This window comes from Corvus moneduloides, chromosome 1 (assembly GCF_009650955.1).
Source record: "Corvus moneduloides isolate bCorMon1 chromosome 1, bCorMon1.pri, whole genome shotgun sequence".
Classification (NCBI taxonomy): Eukaryota; Metazoa; Chordata; class Aves; order Passeriformes; family Corvidae; genus Corvus; species Corvus moneduloides.
Genome location: NC_045476.1, coordinates 100,487,125 through 100,506,975, shown reverse-complemented (window position 1 = coordinate 100,506,975; position 19,851 = coordinate 100,487,125). Strand labels below are relative to the sequence as shown.

The following is a 19,851-nucleotide window of genomic DNA, read 5'->3' as shown; positions in this document are numbered from 1 at the left end:
CTGGAGCAAAGATATGTTACCGAACTTTTATCAAGGGAAGAGAAGCAAAATTAGTCAGTCTGCATGCAGCATGATCTTAATGTTTACATCCTGTATTTAATTTAATCCTTACTTTTATTTTTGGATTTCTCTGGTTGCTTTCCTTGCATCACCAAGTGTATAAGAACTAATTCAGCTCTTTTCTCAATTAAATATTGTTTTATACCAGTGAAGTATTTATTGTCTACTTTTTATATTCATCGCATTTATGCAATTATGCTATGTCCGTATTTTTATAGCAGCTTAAGAAAATAGCCATATAAAAAATACAGATCCAGTTTTAAAGTCATAGCTACAACAGCATATGTATTTAATTTTCTCCTTGGTTATTATTATATTATATGTATTAATGCATACATATTCAAAGCAATTATTATGGAATGTGAAGTTTTAAATTAAAAGGAAAAACAAAGTAGCTGACCCTTGCTATTAAACTTTTAATTCTATGAATTAATGAGAAAATACAATTATGCAGACAGTTAAGCAAACAATAAACTAGTAATGTAATATGGTTGTTACACTGTAATTAACTATCTTAACCTTTTTAGAAAAGGAAAGAAAGCATGTTCCAGGTTGATATTCATTTTTCATGGTAGGAAAGAAAAGGCCTTTCTGCAAAAATTTGGTGTTCAACTTTTTGCAGAGTGAGTTTTTTCATATGTAGAATATTCTTAAAATGATTACATTCATACTCATTCTTTATCTTCTGATTACCTTTTTAAGTATTTTATTTTCCTTTTTTAGTCACTGAATGGTTTTGCCTTGGTGGTGAGCGCAGATGGAATGATATTCTATGCGTCATCAACAATTGTGGACTACCTAGGGTTTCATCAGGTAAACACACTGAGAAATACTGAGAATACCCAGTCACTGATGTTGTATTTCTCGTCACCACTTCTGCTAGCTATATTTTTAAATGCAGCACTGTATGTTGCTACCTTATCCACCTTATCCACCCTATAATTCTACTGCTGATTAGACATACACTCTTACTGAAATAAGGTTATTTTATTACATCATTTCAGACTACTTTTTTTGATAAATCTGACATGTGAAGATTTATTTCTTGTAATTCCCTTTTATAAAGATTTTGTTAGCAGAAACATGATCCATTATAAAACTATATTTAGCTAGAAGTTTCTTTTCAATTTCAGTATAAGATGCTGCTTTTCTAGGCTGATTGTCTGTGTGTAATAAATATATTCTAAAGTCACAGAATAGCAACCATGGAGTTGGAAACGAACTCTGGAGGTCATCTAGTCCAACCTCCTGCTCAAAGCACATAGAGCCAGAGCAGGTTGATCCAGGACTCATCTAGTCAAGCTTTGAGTTTCTGTGACCCCTCTGGAAGATGTGTTCCAGTGTTTAGCCACCACGACTGTAATTTTATTTTTGCTTACTATTAAGTCTCAGTTGTGTCTGTTGCTTCTTGCCCTCTCACTGTGTTCTGAGAAGAGTCAGGCTTTGTCTTCTCTTCCCCTGCTCATTTGGTTGATGTAGACAGCAGTATGTTCTTTCTGAGATTTTCCCTTCTGAAGGCTGAATAAACCCTGTTCTTCTCTCCTGGATGGGCTCCAGCTCTCTTCAGTGTCTTGGTAGCACTCTCCTGGGCTCATTTTGATATGCTAATCTCTTTCTTTTCATGGGGTACCCAAAATTGAGAGAGAAATTTGCCTTTGCTGAACTTCCTGAGATTCCTGTCAGCCTATTTTTACAGCCCACCAAGGAGCTGTCTTGCCTTTCCCAGCTGGTACCCTCTGCAAACCTGCTGAGCATGCATTCTATCCCATGATTCCTTAGTCAAGAAATTAAACAGGGTTTGTCCCAGCATAAAGCCCTGGGGGATGCCACTAGTCATCAGCTGCCAGTTGGATGTTTTTATTACTCACATTTGCATATGTACAAAAGAGTTAAGAATAGAAAGAATCATCTTAGGATGTGAACAGAAAAAGCAGATGTTGAAAAGTAGGGGCCTCTGAAACAACTTTCCTCAATCAATCTGCTCTGAAGGTGTTCTACACCTGCCATTATTTTAAGCAAAGTATCAATCTAAGGATAAGTGGCTACCCCCCTACAGTTACTAATTAACTGTTCCTTGTTGTAATTGTTTCAGACTGATGTAATGCACCAAAACATATATGATTACATTCACGTGGATGATCGCCAGGATTTCTGTAGACAACTGCACTGGGCCATGAATCCTCCCCACATGTTGTCTGGACAGCAACTACAGTCAGAAACAGGTGGGATTGTGTATGTTGATTGGAAACATAGGCACCACTGTACAGAGGTAGAATTCCACTCCAGCTATGCCTGTGTCAGTACCATGTCAAGTCAGATTCTTCACTGGAAAGATGCATAGTGGCCATTTATTTATGTTATTGTCTCAGAGGTGACATTTCCTCTTGATCCTGGGAATTTATAAGGTAGAATGTGCCACTGGTGCTACAAAGTTGTTTCCTTTATTTTTCTCTGACTGATGTGCCTACACATATTCTTACACACGCAGAATGAACAGCGTAAGTTCTTCATACTGCCAAACTTTTGTTGGCAACAGATCAGGACATCAATAGTCCTCTCACTGATGCAAAAGGTTTCTGTACAGAACCACAGTGGCAGCACCATTGTCTGCCATTTGTTTTCACATGCAAAATGATGTAGACAGAAGCCTTCTGAAGAAAAAGTAGGTTTAGCAAGGCACCTTTTCCTCTGAGGCTGTATTTCCCTAGGATAGGAGTTGGATGCCTGTGCTCAAGGTTTCTCCTACACGAGGTGTTAAGCTGAAATCACAATTACAGAACATATAATCAGGTCAAAACTGTTAACCTTATAAAGAATTATTGATCCCAGCAAAACGTATGCATTTCATCAGAAGGTGAGGTAGTAACTGAGGAAATAAGTTGGGAAGTATAGTCACTAGATGAGTGGGGAGAAACCTGCAAGAAATCCTTCAGCAACTTTTATGAAGCCCTCAGGAACAGAGTCATGAAACTTTGGTGGAATTTCTTGCATTTCCTGTAAAACGGTTTCTATGTTTTACAAGAGTCTTACAGATACCTGAGGAACTTTGCAAGATTTTGTATGCAGGAAACAAACTAAACAATGTGCACTAATATTTCAAACAATTTAAAATTTAACAATATTTTGAATTTTTGTCCTAATGTATATCATGGAGAATTTCAGTTCCTGAATTCATACTTTTGTAAAAATATTCATGTCTTTTGGGAAATATTTTAAAAGCTGTGCACTTGTCCAAAAAAATCAAGGAGGCGCAACAGCTGAACATTAGCTAATCATCTACTGTCCATTTTTTAGTTCTGTTTTCTTTCTTGCATTAGCATTTTTCCTTGTTTTGTTCTCTTGTCTAACACATTTTCTGTGATCTCTGATCTCAAAACCAGCAACATCTGTTACCCTGTTTTGCATCATTAAAAATCACAAAAACTCAGGAAATAAAGTCCAAATTTATATAGAAACTCACCCGAATCCCATTGCAGAGCTTTTATTTTTCTGTTGGTAGAGCATGTGCAGGTGTATCCATACATGACACAATTGAATATTCGTCCATCCATAATGCAATTTTTAGCAATTTCCGTAACAGCTTCCTCAATTGGCTACAGAACATTTTCATTATTTCTTAGTGTGATCTGATATATGTTGCCTCCACTGTTGTTCCTAGGAGAAGAATATATTCTCAGTAAATTGTTTAAAGCACAAGAAAATGACAGCATGACAACAGATTACTCTTCCTTTTTAACTCGCTGTTTCATCTGTCGAGTTCGCTGCTTGTTGGACAGTACTTCTGGATTCCTTGTAAGTACAATTTCACTTAGATGACTGTAAGCTTGACATAATAGATTTTAATTACTTAATATGAAAAATTCTTCAACATAAATATTGTGGAGACCCATGGACAGGATACACTTTTCTTTTGCTGTGCACTAGCAAGAAACACCTAAAGATAAGTATTAATATGTGTGAAGAGTGATGGGAGAAAAGAAGGTTGTAATACTGGAAATTGAAAGAATTTAAAACTTCTTATGTTTTAAGATCTTTTTGACAATATCTGTCCTCAATTTGTATTGGGCGCAGTACAAGGGTGGCAAGTCTGAATTTCAACAATTAACATTTAAGCACAAGGTATTTGCTTTAAGGAGAAGAAAAAATAATGATCCATTTTCCCCTTTTGTAAAGAATCCTTTAATAACAAACCCCAGAATTAGAAAGTCTCTTGCATGCTCTGTACTAGGAGTGGCTCATTTCTAGAAATCACATCTTCTCCATTCTGTTAGCAAAGACCAATGCTGCTTCTTCTTAGGGGAAACTCCAGCACGTGCAAAGAAAATGAGAGGATCAGCATGAGACTGGGAAATGAGAGTTCTGTCTCAGATGCTCATTTGCTGGAAGCCTATGGGTCTTAACAGCCATCATTTCTGCATCCCTGCTTTAATCTCTGGAAAATGCCTAACTCAAATGGGCTGATTTTTCTCTGGGCATTTTTTGGTAGTATTTTTTTCACTGAGAGGCAGCAGCTTGCTATTAACTTGATCCCCGCCTTCTGACTTAGACATTTGAGGCAGGGACAGATGGCTCCTCCCAAGCTATGCACTCTGTACCTGGGTATCTTGGCCCTTTTTTTTCCCTTGGCATCTGGCTGCACAGTCCTTGGGTTGTGCCAGTCCATATACTTCTCAGAGAAAGTGCAGAGCAAGAGGAAAGAAACTAAGAGACCTTCTCACTGGAGAGAACAGAGCATGGAAAAATAATGGTTCCAGCTTCAGTGGGGTACAGAGGAAACAACTGTTTGCACCACTGTACACTGCCTGTTTTGGTGAACAGAACATAACACAGATCTTCCACTTCTGAGTACACAAGAGAGAAAAAAACTCAACCAGCCTCAAAAGACTCATTTTATAGTTGATAGTACCTCCACCCACCCTGTCTCTGAAATGGCATGGCTTAAATTATATGAGTAAAATTAAATTCCTAGTTTTAATCCCTGATTCAAAACTGGGATTAGTGTTAAATAATACAGTCCATAGGTTGTATTAGTATTTTAAATGTTTATACACTAAATGCTTAAGTTGTTGTTTGGTTGGTTGGTTTTTTTTTTTCAGACAATGCAGTTCCAAGGCAAACTAAAGTTTCTCTTTGGACAAAGGAAGAAGTCCTCATCAGGAACAGTCTTGCCACCTCAGCTGTCCTTATTCTGCATAGTGGTACCACTTCTGCTCCCTTCTGTGACAGAGATGAAGATGAAAAGCCTGCTTGTGAAAGCAAAACACAAAGCTGATGATGCAGCAGCAGCGAACACCAAGTATTTACAAATTATTCTTTTGGCATTTAGTGAAGATTATGGGCTATTAAGCATGTAAAAAACACAAATTATGCTAAATATCTCTCCATTTTAAAACTCTTTCTTAGAAAAGTGAATGATTTATCTGGATTTAACTATTGAATACAAAATAAATATAATACAATTACTATAATAGAACATAATAGGATACAAGACGATGTAATATATTGTACTCCATTTATAATATATGTTAAGTATTATATTTCAATACACAAAATTTTATATTAAAAATGGAACATCAGGATGTCTTTCTAACCTTCAGGAGTTACCAATGCAGTAAGCCAGTCTACTAGCTATAAAAGTGGAAAAGAAAAAGTATTTTTACTGCGAGTTTTCAAATTTCAGTATCTTTTGCTAACACTATTATTTCGACTGGCACATTTTGGTAACAAACAAAGGAAAAGGAAAACTTCAGGAAGGTGAATGTGTGTCTGTGGGGGCTGTTCACATAGAGTCTAATGAGTTGTACTTGGTGTATGCATTTATCTTTCAACAGAAGTTTTATGAACACGTAAGTTTACAATTGCACTAAGTGTCTTGGGGGTGATCATTTGGTAGCAATCACAAAAGATCAGGACGGATTGTGTTCAGACTTATCTCCTTCCTAACACATATTTTTGTTACTCTTCTATGTCAGAATTTTAGTTGATGTTTGGGGCTAGGATCATACTTGCCCTTATTTGCTTAAATATAACCTTACAGTAATGAGTTCTATTGCTGTGAAGCAAAATGCTTGTCAGCATGACTGACAGTACCATAACTTGGCTTTTAATTGGATTATGCTTGTGTATGTGTGGATTCACTATCCAGATGTATAATGTGGTTCTAGCACATACATCCTTTTGACAAGAACTAAATTGCTGGAAGTCTGGTAAAATGGACTATGCAGGCTTTTGGAATAGAGTAGGAAAAGCATTTCTACTTGCTAGTTTTTCCAGTAGCCCGGGTGAAATTAACTGATGATTGGAACTGAGCTCTTAGAAGAGAGGTGTTTTACCATCTGACTGGACAGTGGCCAAGGATTTAACAAGTATGAAGCAACCATTTATCTTCAGGATTTCCTTTGGTTCAGGCCTGAAGCATGGTAGCCAAGGAAGGTGGGCAGATTTACACAGTCTTTTTCTTTTTTTGAAGGTCTTAATGAAGGGAAGCATTTGTAACACAGTGTTACAGACATTGCACTCTTTTCAAACCCTGATTCAGGCATTTTCAGCTAAAGATTGGAAGAAATACATTCAAATCATATGGTGCTTATTGCAAAATTGAAGTCACGCTAAGTCTTAAATGCATTGCTGATCACTTTGATGTACATACCTTGAATGTAACTCGAATAGGAAGACCAAGGATATACACGGCGTTTGTCTCAATTCCAGATGAAATTTATTTTTCCAAATATAGTAAGCCATGAGCAGAATATTCCTAAGCATAACTATTCCTCTTAATTGAATACAGAACTCCAGTCACACACTACTTCGAGCGACCAAATGATGCAGGAAAAAGATAATTATTTAGTGTTAGTTGCTCCATACTTAAAACATACGCTTTTGCTAATGGTCACCAGCTTGAAGGTCATATCTTTTAGAGTCTGTGATTCTATTGTGTTTCATTGACTGACAAAGAGTTTTCCACATTTTCTGCCCTCTACAGCTCCAGTTCAAAAAGCAGTTCAGGACCATGTGAAGCAACAGAATTATATGAACGAAACAGTCACCATGAAGGTGCCGCCTTCACTAATGCATTACAGATTGCTGAAAACCAAATCAAAGGTACTGCTAAGCACTTCTAGATTATATACAGTTTATGGGAAAAGAACCTCATCTTTTATTTTCTCCTGATAGGTTTTTCAGGTTTTGGTCCCAATGCTCTCTTTCTTCTTCTCCCTAACACCTCTTCTTTAAAAAAATGCAAAAAAATTATCCACTTCGAAAGATAATACTGAATCAGTCTGTGATTTCAGAGTGGGCAGAAAATTTACAGAGAAATCAACAATCATGGTAAATAGTAAATAGTAAATAAATAGTAAAAGATTAATAATAAAGAAAAATAGTAAAGAAAAATAGTAAAAGAATACTCAATGTATGCTTGCTTAAAAGTTGCAGCACTGAATTTAATAAGATTATGTGAAAATCCTAATAATTAATAACAATATCTATCCCTCTCTGAGGAAAACTTGGATGATACGTTACACATGTTAGTTTTCCCCAAAGATTAGAAAACAGAGGAAAATTAGAATGCATTGTCTTTAAAACTCATGATGTGCCCACAGCTTTGACTCATGCTTTTCCAGTGCTTGGCTGTGGAAAAATTGTGAGAGTCTATGCTCTATTTCAGATTTTACAGTGGATAAAATTTTGATGGTAAGTCTACCCCACTGGGCAACTTCTTCTTGAGCAGACTTGTACTCATCCTTCCATCATATCTGCTGGAAATCTTTAATGTCTAAAACCATTCCTCTCTTACAGACCCATTTTCCATGAACATTTTCTTGTTGGTATAGTACTACTACTACTGAGAGGAAAATATTATAAGGAATGAGTAATACTGAAAAATCCTTGGTTACAGTTTAAGTGCTTTACTAGGCTTTTCAAATTCCAGTTTTAAAACATGATTTTCTTCATTTTGTGAGATATTTTAGCTTGTACTTTCCTATGCTGATGCTTCTGGGGCAACAGAGAAACTTTTTTTGCAGTTTAGGTAACAAAAAATACTTAATACTGCTTGTATTAAAATCTATTTTCTTTTAAATTATATAGCAAAGAATAATGGAGAAAATGGCATTTCTTTAGTCAAAGTACAAACAAATGAAGATCACTGGGTCTGGGTTCAAGCTAACACTCAACTTCTGTATCGAAGTGGTTGTTCAGAATACGTCCTTGCCCAACAGCAAATGCTAAAGTAAGTATATTTTCCAGTACCAAAAAGAAAGAAAAGTAGAAAAATGAATGTATTCTTTTTGTATGAAATCTTTAAAAGGCTCCACTGACCTAAGAGAAGAGCTGAATGAGAAAAATTTGGTTTACTTATGATATGGAAATCTATTTCTATCTTGGAACATATGAAATGGCTGTTACAGTCTGAAACAATATTTCTGTCTTCAGTCTTTTCTTCTTCTGAAGTTGAGTGTACATATACACTACGTCAGAAAGAAAATACTTGTTTATTAATATTTGACTTTCTTACACAAAAAAAAATTTGGATTTCGTTTTACTTTGCAGCTGAAAACTTCGTCTCCCAGTTTTTCTGCTTATCAACACTTGACTATGTTAAGCTTTTTTTTCCCTTCATGTATGACAGTTGTGTTCATGTTTTTAGTTGTGTATGTGCAACATAATCTAAAGAAGGGTTCATACTCATATTCATTGTATGTTTGTAGATAGATACATCTAGTTGCTTGTAGGCTCAGTCATGGAGTGTAATCTAATCTCAGATTTGCACTCAGAGAGGACTTCTTGGATGAGTTTTGCCCTTTCCTCCCAAACAGGCTTTTCATCTTTCCCCCATGGGACTGTCTGTTCCAGTTCCTGTGGGCCTTGTTGAAGTATCTCTTCAAGATTGTCTGAGGGAAGAGATAAGAGAGTGGACACAATGAGCAGGGGCCAGGAGTTTTACGTAGCCACCATCTGGCCCAGTGTTAAAAATGTGGTTGTTATCCTGGATTTTTTCCTTTAGAATGCCTTGCAGGTGGAAGAAATAAATGAAAAGTCTTTGCACTTCTAGAGTAAATATTCCTTGCAGGTAGTGTATCTCCCAATATCCACATGACTGCAGGGCAGCTCCTACCTAAGGATGCTGGAACTTTTTACCTTTACTGGGATGGTGCAAACATCATCTTGCTGTGTGAGGGAATGAATTTCTATTAAGAAGAAGATTAAAAGGGGCTGTTTCCTTTATTAGTTTCTCTACTTCCAAATTGTTCTTTTGTGTAATTAAGCATGTTTCTTTAGTTACATTTTTACTTTCTGAATGATTAAAATCCTTCCTTTCTTCTTGATAGTTCCCGCAGACTGAAGTATTACAAGATTTGGCCTTGGTGAATATATTCAGTTCCATCTTAGTCTGCAAGAGACTTTGTATTTGCTACTACGTTTTTTTTGTTGTTGCTAAAATGTATGCTGTCTTCTGGGAAACATACATTCTTTTGGAGAATTTTCACGAGATACTATTTCACTGTGAAATTCTTCATTTGGAGGTTTAACTTTTTTTGACTATTTCATTTTGTTCGGTCCTTTGTTTCTCAATTTGACCATTTTCTGAGAAGCGTGTTCTGCAGCAAACTTGTATCAAACCATTTGCATCTCAATACTGTCAATAATAAAAATAAGAATATTTAGCAGAGGACTGAAAATATTTAAAACGTTAGAAAAAAAAGAGAAAATATTCTTCTCTCGTGGTGTACATTATTACAATTTCTCTCTTTGTAACAACATGGACTCCCTCTACTGGAAGATCCCTTACTTGCACATTGATTCGATACTTAAGAAAAAATTCTATTGTGACCTAAGAAAAAGACTTCTAAACCCCTTAGTAGGTTTTCAGGTTTTCACATGAAGTTTCCTATTGAGATGTCTGCTTCTTGTTTGGAGAGGGATGAGGTGGTTTCATAGCACTGACCCTGCAGGGTTGGGAATCAGCATATTAGTGAATTCAAGACCTGAATCTCAGGATTTGGACCCTAGTTCTGAAAACAGCTGCTTCAGGCATGGAAGTGCTCAGGCAGCACTCTCTGCCAGTGTTCTTCTTTAATGTTGAATACTTCAGCTGGAGGTCATGGAAAATTAATTTACTGGCCATCTTAGAAAACAAAAGGCAACATAAATTAAGTTAGACATATAAAACAAACCTACACCCAATATTAACATCTGTGACTATTCAGTTATTTAATTTGGGCATTTTATTTCCTCTCAGCTGTATTCTTGAAATATAAGACCCCTGTGGTTCTCCCTCAAATCACTCTGATCAGAAAGCTCTTCTGTGTCCAAATAACTCCTTGTTAACAAAATATATCTCATTTAAGATACTATTTGTATTTTATCTCTAGAATTTTCTACACACAAATATTATTTAGATATATTTCAAGGGAAGAAAAAAAGCGTAAGGGAATTACTGTACACATAATTAGGTCTTTATTGAACTGTGTGCCCAAAATGGAAGGGCAAATTCATGATGGAATTCAAATGAAGCAATGCCTCAGAAAGTTAGCTGTGCACACACATTGACACCCAGGTGCAGGGGTACTCTTGTTCTCTCAAACAAATGCAAAGGTTATGTGCACAACAGTGTGAAAGTCCCATATTGAGGACAATGTATGGCTTGTAACACATGTTGAGCCACTCTGTATCCCAGAAAACAACCATTTAGAAACCTCTGACTGACTGACTTTCTTTTCTACTCTTATTGAAAGGGAAGAAGATGAACAACTGAAGATACTAAGTGGTTTTGCCAGTTTGAAAGGAAACCTGGAGGGGCTTTCCTATAATAGTGCCATTGAAACTCTGGGCCAGTGGAAGCATCTTAACTGGGCAGCAGTGAAGAATGAACAAGATAATGTAAAAGTGAAGTTTGAGCCTCATACTAATGGTGAGTGTTTTATGCAAGAGGAACCTCTCAGTTCTAATACATCAGTTTTAGGCATTCAAAACAACTGCACCACAAACAGTAGCTGGACTTTAAGAAACTCGAGTTCTTGTTCTATGAGCCAGCGAATGAACACTTGTCCAAACAGGAGAGCTGGATCATTCTACAATAGAGACCAAAATTTCTTAAATTTGGCATCAACTTGTTCTTCCCACTGGGGGAGCACAGAAAATGGCCAGTCTTACTTGGGGCTCCAACAACGCTGTGCAGAGAACTATGCAACAGACCACCTGAAGCTGCAGAGACCATTAATATCCTCAGAGTCTCTCTATGACACTGCTGTTCCCTTGGAGATGCCTATCAAAACAGAATACGATTCTGATTCTGAAAACATTGCTGATAACTACCTGCTGGCGCAGAGCCGAGCCTGGCTGGATGAGAGTGGCTCAGTGAGAAAGCAGGTGTCCAGCTATCCCAACAGAATGTACCTCAAAACAGAACCGGACCTCTGCGAGCCAGCCCTGCCTTGCCAGAAGCCAAGGCACTGCCTTTACACACCACATAATTGGCAATGCATCATAGCAAATCATCCCAACAACCTGAACTTGAACAGAGCTTGCAAGGGTTCACGGAACAAGGAGGTGGCCCCATTCTGCCCTCAGAACGCCTCCGTGTGTTTGGAAAGCATGCCCGACCTGCCACACACAGCTTGCTACAGCCACTTCTACAGCCCCAGCCCAGGGGAGGAGAAAGAGCAGATTAATGAGGTGTTCAAAGTGCCATGTGAATTTAAAAACCCCTGCTTGGTTCAAGCAATCAAGCGTGAGCCCCTGGATTCTCCACCGTTGTCCAACAGTGGACAGAACAGAGTACACGCGAGCTTTCCTGAAAATACATTAGCAGGTCCTGTGCCTCATAAAACCACTGAATGTACATTTTTGCAATAGATTTTATAACATTTGAAATATTTATAATGTTAAAAGCAAGAAGTTGTAGATTCTCTTCCAGTTTGGTTAAATGAGTTACTAAAATCAAAAGCCAGTGGAAAGATTTTGAGTGTGTGTGTGTGTGCACCTGTGTGTGAAAAGAAACAGACACAGGTATACACATCCTACCCCCCCCTACTGCCCTTCTCTTAGTGATCCTTGTGAAGAGGAAAGAAAGATTAAACCTCAGGCACAGAAAAATAATTATTACTTGCTGCACAGGTATACCTGATCATTTTTCTTTATCACCTTTCCTCTCTTGTCTATACTTCACTAGCAAGGTCTAGCAATTTCTGTTTCCTTTGGTTTGTTTTTCTCAAAGTGATGTGATGCCTCTGTGCAAACCAAAAATGTTTATGGTCTTCAGTGTGGCTAGTTCACCTTAGGAGTTCTTGCTTTATAATTATTTTTCTACTCTCATAAGAAGGATCAGCTATTCCTTCATCCCAGCATTAAATTAATGGCAATAGGAAAGGGCTTCACAACACAACATCTTAATTTAAAAGGACCACGTTAGTAAAAACAATGACTTTCATAAATGCATTATAAATTATTTCAAACTTCAAACTGAAGTTACTCCTAAGTTTCTTGATAATATTATTTAGAATCCATTTTTTTCCATTTTAATGCCATCAGCCTTTCATGTTGCTGCTGAAAGACTGAACAATGGGATGTAATCCAATTCTATAAATCAGTTACAAAATGTTGTTAAGTATATGGGAGAACAAAGTATTTCTCCAATTATTTTCCTTACTGTTACTTGTAACATTAACAAAGGAAAAGCACTTTTTCACTTGATAGTATTTCTTTGACTGATAGCAGCTTATTAGATATCGTCACCTTACATCAAAACCAAATCCCACACTAAGATTATTTTCAAAAACATCCTCGTTTCAATCCCAAAAGAAACCCTTAATCTCACTGAGAGGTAACTGGTGGATGCATACCTTTCAAAAGCACTTCAGTGCACTCTAGTGCTTTTGAAAACAGAGTATATACTTTTCTTTGAACCCAGACAGTAATGTATTTCCACAACAAAAAAATAAAATTATATTTTGGGTTTTGTTATTGTTGTAGTTTGACTCCTGCACTAACTTTTGTTTTAAAATTGCACTATTTCAACTTTTTATCAACTTCACCTATATAAAAACCACATCATTTAAAAAAAAAAGGCTTAGATGTATGTATATGTGCTTTTTGAAAGAAGCCCTGTAATGAATGTTTTCTTTTTCAAAATGTTATAAATAATTATAATGTCTTCCTTTCTCTATCTAAGGGCATGGCGTTTTTTACATGCCAGAAGAGAGGCATAAAATTCTCCAAAATATTTTAAATATGTGGGATAAGTCGAGTTTTCAGGTAGTGCAATGGTTCTGCACCTGGGAGGCTGCTCTTCTCCAAGAAGACTGACCATCTTTTCTGATAGAAATTACTGCCTGTACATTAGAGTTGGCAGGTGTAAAGATACACATTCTCTGCATGCCAGTTAAGTGCTTATGAACTGTGGTATGATCTGAAATGCACACTGGACAGTAAAGCAGGGCAACAATATCTTACTGTATTTCAGGTTAAATCTGCCATAGTCCACTTGACTGTATCCAAGCCATGAGAATGTTACCTTTCTGGTGTCTGAGGTACATCAGCTCCCTGCTGGCTGTGTGCTGCTGCTTATTTGAGACAGTCTTGATATCCTTGCTTTAATACTCCTGCCAGTGGTTGCAGTGCAATATCAGACCCTGTTCTGAAGTGAGACCACAGTGGTGGAATTTACACTGCTCTCCAGTACACCACTGTCCATATCACATAAATTCAAGCCAAACTGCAAAAATACTTGTGGGCAAGCAAACTTGTTGCTCATGCAGAGTGAGACTGCCATAAATCAGTGTTGCTGCACAGCCTCTGCCTCACTGATTCGCTATCTACATAATTACAAGCAGCAGTTCTTTAGACTCTCACAGAGCTGCTGTCATAGTCCTTTGCTTGGCATGCAGCAGTGGCACTGCTTATGTGCTGGTGCCAGACACTCTACTGTGTGCCTCATAGCTGCTTGTTGGGTTGTGCTGTAACACCTGTAACATTCTCCAGTCCAGCTCCTTGTGCAGCTGCCTGGCAGAAATGAGATGATGGGGAGAAAGGTTAGTGTGGGAATAAGTGGCTGGGGGCAACTGGAGGACACACCCACATGACTTCTGAAAGCAGCTTTTTAAGAATCACTGTCACACCCCTTCGAATGAGAGTACCTGGGCTTGGTTTCACACTGCCTAGTACTTTCTCACATCATTTGCATTGATGAAGTAAAACACTGTTATCTTCATCTGGACATGCTGGTGCCATTTTGCAGGATGGGAGTGGTTACACCAGGTGCAACTCTGTAGAGGACTGTGCCACCAAAAGCCTTGTCTATGCTTAGAAATATTACCTGCTGTGACTACAGTGGGAGAGCTCTACCAGCCAGATTTCTCTCTTCAGTGCAGAAGTAATTTATACTAACAACAGAAAATCTCTATAGTTCTCTCTGTTACAAAATTCATTCTTTTTTTATTGACATAACTCTCAAGCTTTCTGGGCTCATGTCAGTTATAATTATTTTTCTCATGTTTCCAACAAACCCAGACAGATTTTACACATCTTGATTGATATTACAGAGGTAGGTGAAGCTTCTGCCTGTAAGGGAATGTAATCTGATACATGAGATGTAATGGCCTTCTAGAAGGATGGATGAATGTGTGACTCAAAAGTGAGATGTCACCTTCTGACTCCCTGCTGTGTAAATGCAGTTACATTTATTATTCCATAAAGTCTGAAACCAAGAATAAACACACTTATCCTGTACATCACATTTGATTTTGGCCTACTTAATTTGTGGCTGAGTTCTTATTTCAGGTCTCACAAGAAAAAATGTGGTATGAGTAGAATTTCTTCTAAATTACCACACATGCAGTACAGCAATCTCCCAAGAACTGGGCTTATGGAGAGATCAGCAGTTTATCCTCTTTTTGGGCAATTGCCAACCATTGTTGGTAGTAAACAAAGACCAGTTCCTTCTAAGTACTTAGAAAGAACAGAGGAAATAAACGCTTAAAAATAATCTCTTGCCATTTGTGTTTAAGGCATAGATATGCCTTCATCCTCTCCCCATGATATGTGCCCTGGATTGAGTCGGGCCTGAAATCTGACATTGCATTGTACCCTGTTAAATTACCACTGATTTAATCTATAAAACCTTTTTGTATGAAGACATTAATGACCCCCTGGCACTGACCAGTAAATAGGATGAAAGAGAGAGCAGTTCTTTAAAATGGTTACATTTTCTTAGTGGTTGTTGCCGCTTTGGTATTATTCTAAAAACTAGCACTGAGAAGTAGGATTTAAGATATTTTCAGTCACTGGTGTTTAGCTTTTATCCTTAATGAACTGGTATTTGTATCCCTTCAGCGCAACCCTAAAGTCTGTTTTAGGAGCCTCCCAATGCATTTATTGTAGCAACAATAAAAAATTATTCTTATAGAAGAAATGCCTAGTCAAATGGTTGCCTAATAGGAACTTGGGGCATTCAGGCCGTAAGAAATGCCTGACTGATAATAGCATTCAAACTTCCTCAGCCATAAACTCTTCAGAGGCTGAGACAGAATGGACTCATGAATTCCCTGATCTTTGGGGAGGGTATATTTTGGTGTGGAAGGTGAGCAGTTCCAAAAGCTGTGAGAAGGTGTCTCCCGCTGGGATGTTACTTGGTCCACAGAGAGCAGAGACAATATTATCAGTGCTAAAGCTGCTGATCAAGGTCTTGACTTTACTGAGAATGTGACCTGATTTCAGCTGTCAGTGGACAGCTGCTGAGCACCATACAAATACTACTCAAACACTGTTGAAAGCTACTATTTTTACTGAGAAACAACATGATTTGAGGTAGGAGCTTGAACAGCAAAAAGAGGGGATTTTCCTGCACTTACATAGTGACTGAAACTGGGGCAGACCTCCACTGTAGGTAACACTATAAATAATTTACATTGACTTAAAAGTCTTCAGATACCAAAGTAAAGCTCTGTTTCAAAAATTCTGTGTGAGGGCAGCACTGTGGGAGTGGTAAGCTTGTTTCAGTTGTCCTCAGTTTGGAGATTTAACAAGGGAAATGAAAGATTAAGAGACTGTACCTAAATCCACTGTAGGAAAGACTAAACTTCCTATTCTTTGATTGTAACATGGTAATGCAAAGTTTAAGTCTGTGGTTTACCCACCTTTTATTGGAACACAGCCATGTATTCTTAAAGTTCTTACATCTGAGTCTGCTCTGGATGGCTTAGGGAAGTCTGACATTTGAGCATCAGTCAGCTCAGTAAGACTTTAGGTGCTGATCTTTTGATATAGTATTGAGATCGACAGAGCACGTGCAATTCTTCTGGAAATTCCTAGTGCTTAAAATACTTAAGAGGCAACAAGCCTGAGACAAGGAATATTCTGTGGGATAAGATCAGCTTCTGCTGCCTAGAAGCTTTTCTTAACTCTTTGTGTTGAAGCCATACTGGAACTTAAATAGGACAGCCTCACCCACTGTAGTTACTTCAAGAAACCCATTATTTTCTCTTAACAAGGTGTTATGTTTCAATTAAAATAGTTAAAAGGCATAATTTCCCCTACCTATGAATACATATATTGCCTTAGGTAGTGGTAAAAAAATTAACATACTTTTATTCTTTCATTTGAGTGTCACTTAACCAAGAAAACCAACCTCAGAATGACAGGGGTATAGAACGGTTCTATTTTTCTTGTCTATCTGCTCGTTTCCTCTCTTTCTCTCTCTCTACTCTTCTAGAGTGTAAACATTCAAAATGGAAATACTTTCCTGATCATACTGAGACAAAAAACCTGAACGTAAACTAGACTGTAGAAAATGTCTCACTAGAACAGGACTTTCTCTCCCTGGAGTTCCTTCTTTTAAATCTTGCCAAGTCCTACGTGAAACTGTGAGTCTCAACTGAAAACAGGCATCTGTAACATGTAGGGAGCAAGAGATTGTGCAGGTGGCCATGCTCACATTGTAATCACAAGACTTTTATCCAGCTGAAGGAGATTCATACAAGAGGGCTGCACCGGGTAGCTTATGTTCATAGGCACTGCCACCCTGACAAACAGATCTTTGTCACGTTTCAGTGACATGTGGCGTGTTCTTGTCACTATGAATACGTTTCCCTATCATGCTATCAGAAATGCCTCTGAGCAAAGTCATCAGCGACAGGCTGAAATACATTCTAAACTCACAAAGTACTTTTAAAAAAAACCAACCCAAATGTCTGGAGATCCAAGCATTTGCTTGTGGTTAGGCAAAGGTGTTCTTTGAGTGGAAGTTTGGAAGAAAGTAAAAAAAGAAAAAATTGTTAAGACAAATTTTGGGGAGAGAAAAGATATATTGCCATCAAGGTGTAATTATTCTGTGACTACAGCATTAATTCTTCATCCACTGTTAAAAATTCTGTGGTCTGAAATCACGTCCTCTTTTTCTTTTTTCAGTAGAACTGATTTTGTAACTTTTCAGGTTAAAAATAATTCTTGAGAACAAGGATTGAGACATTTCAATGCTAAGCTGCATTTCTCAATCGGACTGAAAAAGTCATTCTAGGAGGCATGAAGTGCTCCCGTTCCTTTCCTGGGGCTAGTCTTCCAAACTCTGGCAAATTCAGTGTGTGCATTATCTCTCTTGCTGCTGGTAATTGTGCAGCTGATGCTCTAACTATGCAGTCCAAAGTTTTTCAATATTTCCTTGATGCAACAAGGCTCCAGGGACAGCTCCAGTTTCACATTTGTACTGGTAGAATTATGGTAAACAAAGATGTGGCAGAAGGCAATAGAAAGAACATCAGCTGCTTGGCTAGTCTTATTAATTCTATTTCAGCAATTAAAATGCTATGTTAGAAAAAAACATGTGAACTTCTGGTCTAGAGCGCCTCATTCTGCACCACAGGATGGTGTAAACTCTCCCTTCTGAACCTCTTTTTTTTCCTTTTTTTAATTTTTTTTTTTTTTATTTTTAATTTCTGGACCACATGTATCCTCCCTGTGCTCATTTAAAACGTGAAATAAGGAGAGGCAAACATCAACTGTTGTATGGGTTTTTTTTTTTCTAATTCTGTCTTTTGAGAAAGAACTTCAAAAAGGCAAAAGTTATCTTAGTTCTCAATAACAGGATTCAGTTTTGTTTCTACTCTTACCATAACTAAGAAAATTCTTCCTCTGCATGGTCAACAAACTTCCCTCTTCTGAAAGGGTTCTTCCTGACACCCTCTCCCCCCTGAACTCCTTCTTAACCAAACCAAAGAACACTTCCTTAAAGGCAATTTTCTTTTCTTTCTCTAGCTTTTCCACCTTTGTGATTGCTTAGGATGGTACATTTTGGTCTCCACCCTTGCTGTTTTCTGTGTCTGTAGCTTTATTTCCACTTCAGGCATACTTCAAAAGTTTTGCCAAAAGAACAGTGTTAGGCAGAAGTGCAATCCCCCATTTCTCCCTGCCCTCCTTAATAAGACAGAGGTACTCACTAATTACAGATGTACCCCTAAACCAGACAATAGGTCACTCTGCTGGTGAAACATCCTCTCTTCAGGAGTCTGTACTGCCAAGAAACCACCAGCTACCACCAACAGTTTAGTGCTACAAGTATATAAATAATGCCAAATCCTTTTTTTCTTTAGACACGGTCTCTCTTTCAAACAATCAAGGAACTAATTTTCTCCTTTTTTCTTCTCTCATTTTTGTCTACATGGGTTTATTCTTTCACTGTGCAATTGCACTTTAAATCTGCAATTTTTTTTTTTTTTTTTTAAATTAAGAAGGGTATGGAAGCATTACACGATGTGTACAGTGCAGTGTTTTTAACTAGTCCATTTTAGATTTGGAGATTAGAACCACAAACACGGATCAAGAATTTTAATGTGACTCCATGTAAAAGACTGACTGTTGCAGAAATGCCCATGAAAAATATGAGTACCCATAATATCATCACCGAAGGGATATAATCTGCCATCACACTCCACTAATAAACCTGCACTAAAAGTGCCATTCCTGCATCTTCTGCAGAAACACAGTGGAGGACAAGACTAACTCTTAGCAATCTGGTCTAGTGGAAGGTGTCTGTGCCCATGGTAGGGGGGTTGGAACTGGATAATCTTTAAAATCCTTTCCAACCCAAACCATTCTATGATTCCATGATTAACAAACAGGTGTATGGAATTCTACCAACAGTTTTGGCCTATCTGGCACTCCATGATCCCCCAACATCTTTTGGGGGAGTGTGTATTTCTGGAGAGAACACTGCAACCACCCCAGCACTATTTGAAAATGTGCTAGATGTTGCAGCTAATGCCTGCACTGGGACATGTGACCGAGGCACGAATGCTGCCCACCTGGGGAGGTGAAGCAGCAGACAGGCACAGCTCCAGCCCCGGAGAAGCCAATGCAGGGAATCCTGTGGGATCACCTTTGGTCATGTGTAACCCAACCAGCACCACTGGCTGTGCTGCTTCGTGTACAGGAGTATCATAGGTGTCACGGTATATCACTCATATACCTGTAAAATATATTGTGGCTGATTCAAAGCAGGCAGTGACCTGTGGATTTGACGTTCTGGCATGTTGTTTAAACCCGGTGCACTTTTCTGTTGTGTTTTGTACTGTCTCCTCAGCCTGCTTTTAGAAGGAACTTTCAAGCATACTTCTTAAATTATATTTTACATTTATTACCAGGCAAAAGCATAAAGCTGAGACATTTTAAAATAAAATGTTTGCATTTAAATTAACGCTGCTGCTGCTTGTGTTTCTTGCTGCTTCCCTGTACTGGGCCCAGTAACCCCCTCGCAGTGGGCCCAGCACTCCCCAGCCTCAACTGGTTCCAGTATCCCCTCTG

General features: G+C 38.0%; 1 protein-coding gene and 1 long non-coding RNA gene across 2 annotated transcripts in view; one reads left to right on the top strand and one right to left on the bottom strand.

The window, feature by feature from the left end:
• AHRR (aryl-hydrocarbon receptor repressor) overlaps positions 1 to 19,744 on the top strand; it is an 89,909-nt gene extending 70,165 nt beyond the window's left edge. The window contains exons 5-11 of the mRNA XM_032120025.1: positions 784 to 873; positions 2,153 to 2,282; positions 3,719 to 3,852; positions 5,157 to 5,356; positions 7,043 to 7,161; positions 8,149 to 8,290; positions 10,797 to 19,744. Coding sequence (XP_031975916.1) covers positions 784 to 873; positions 2,153 to 2,282; positions 3,719 to 3,852; positions 5,157 to 5,356; positions 7,043 to 7,161; positions 8,149 to 8,290; positions 10,797 to 11,916 — 1,935 coding nt within the window. The 3' untranslated portion in view covers positions 11,917 to 19,744. The remainder of the gene's footprint in view (positions 1 to 783; positions 874 to 2,152; positions 2,283 to 3,718; positions 3,853 to 5,156; positions 5,357 to 7,042; positions 7,162 to 8,148; positions 8,291 to 10,796) is intronic.
• The window catches only part of LOC116448963, a 32,170-nt gene that overhangs the window by 11,975 nt on the left and 344 nt on the right, over positions 1 to 19,851 (bottom strand). Inside the window, exon 2 of the long non-coding RNA XR_004242174.1 lies at positions 3,521 to 3,714. This is a non-coding gene — a long non-coding RNA (uncharacterized LOC116448963). The remainder of the gene's footprint in view (positions 1 to 3,520; positions 3,715 to 19,851) is intronic.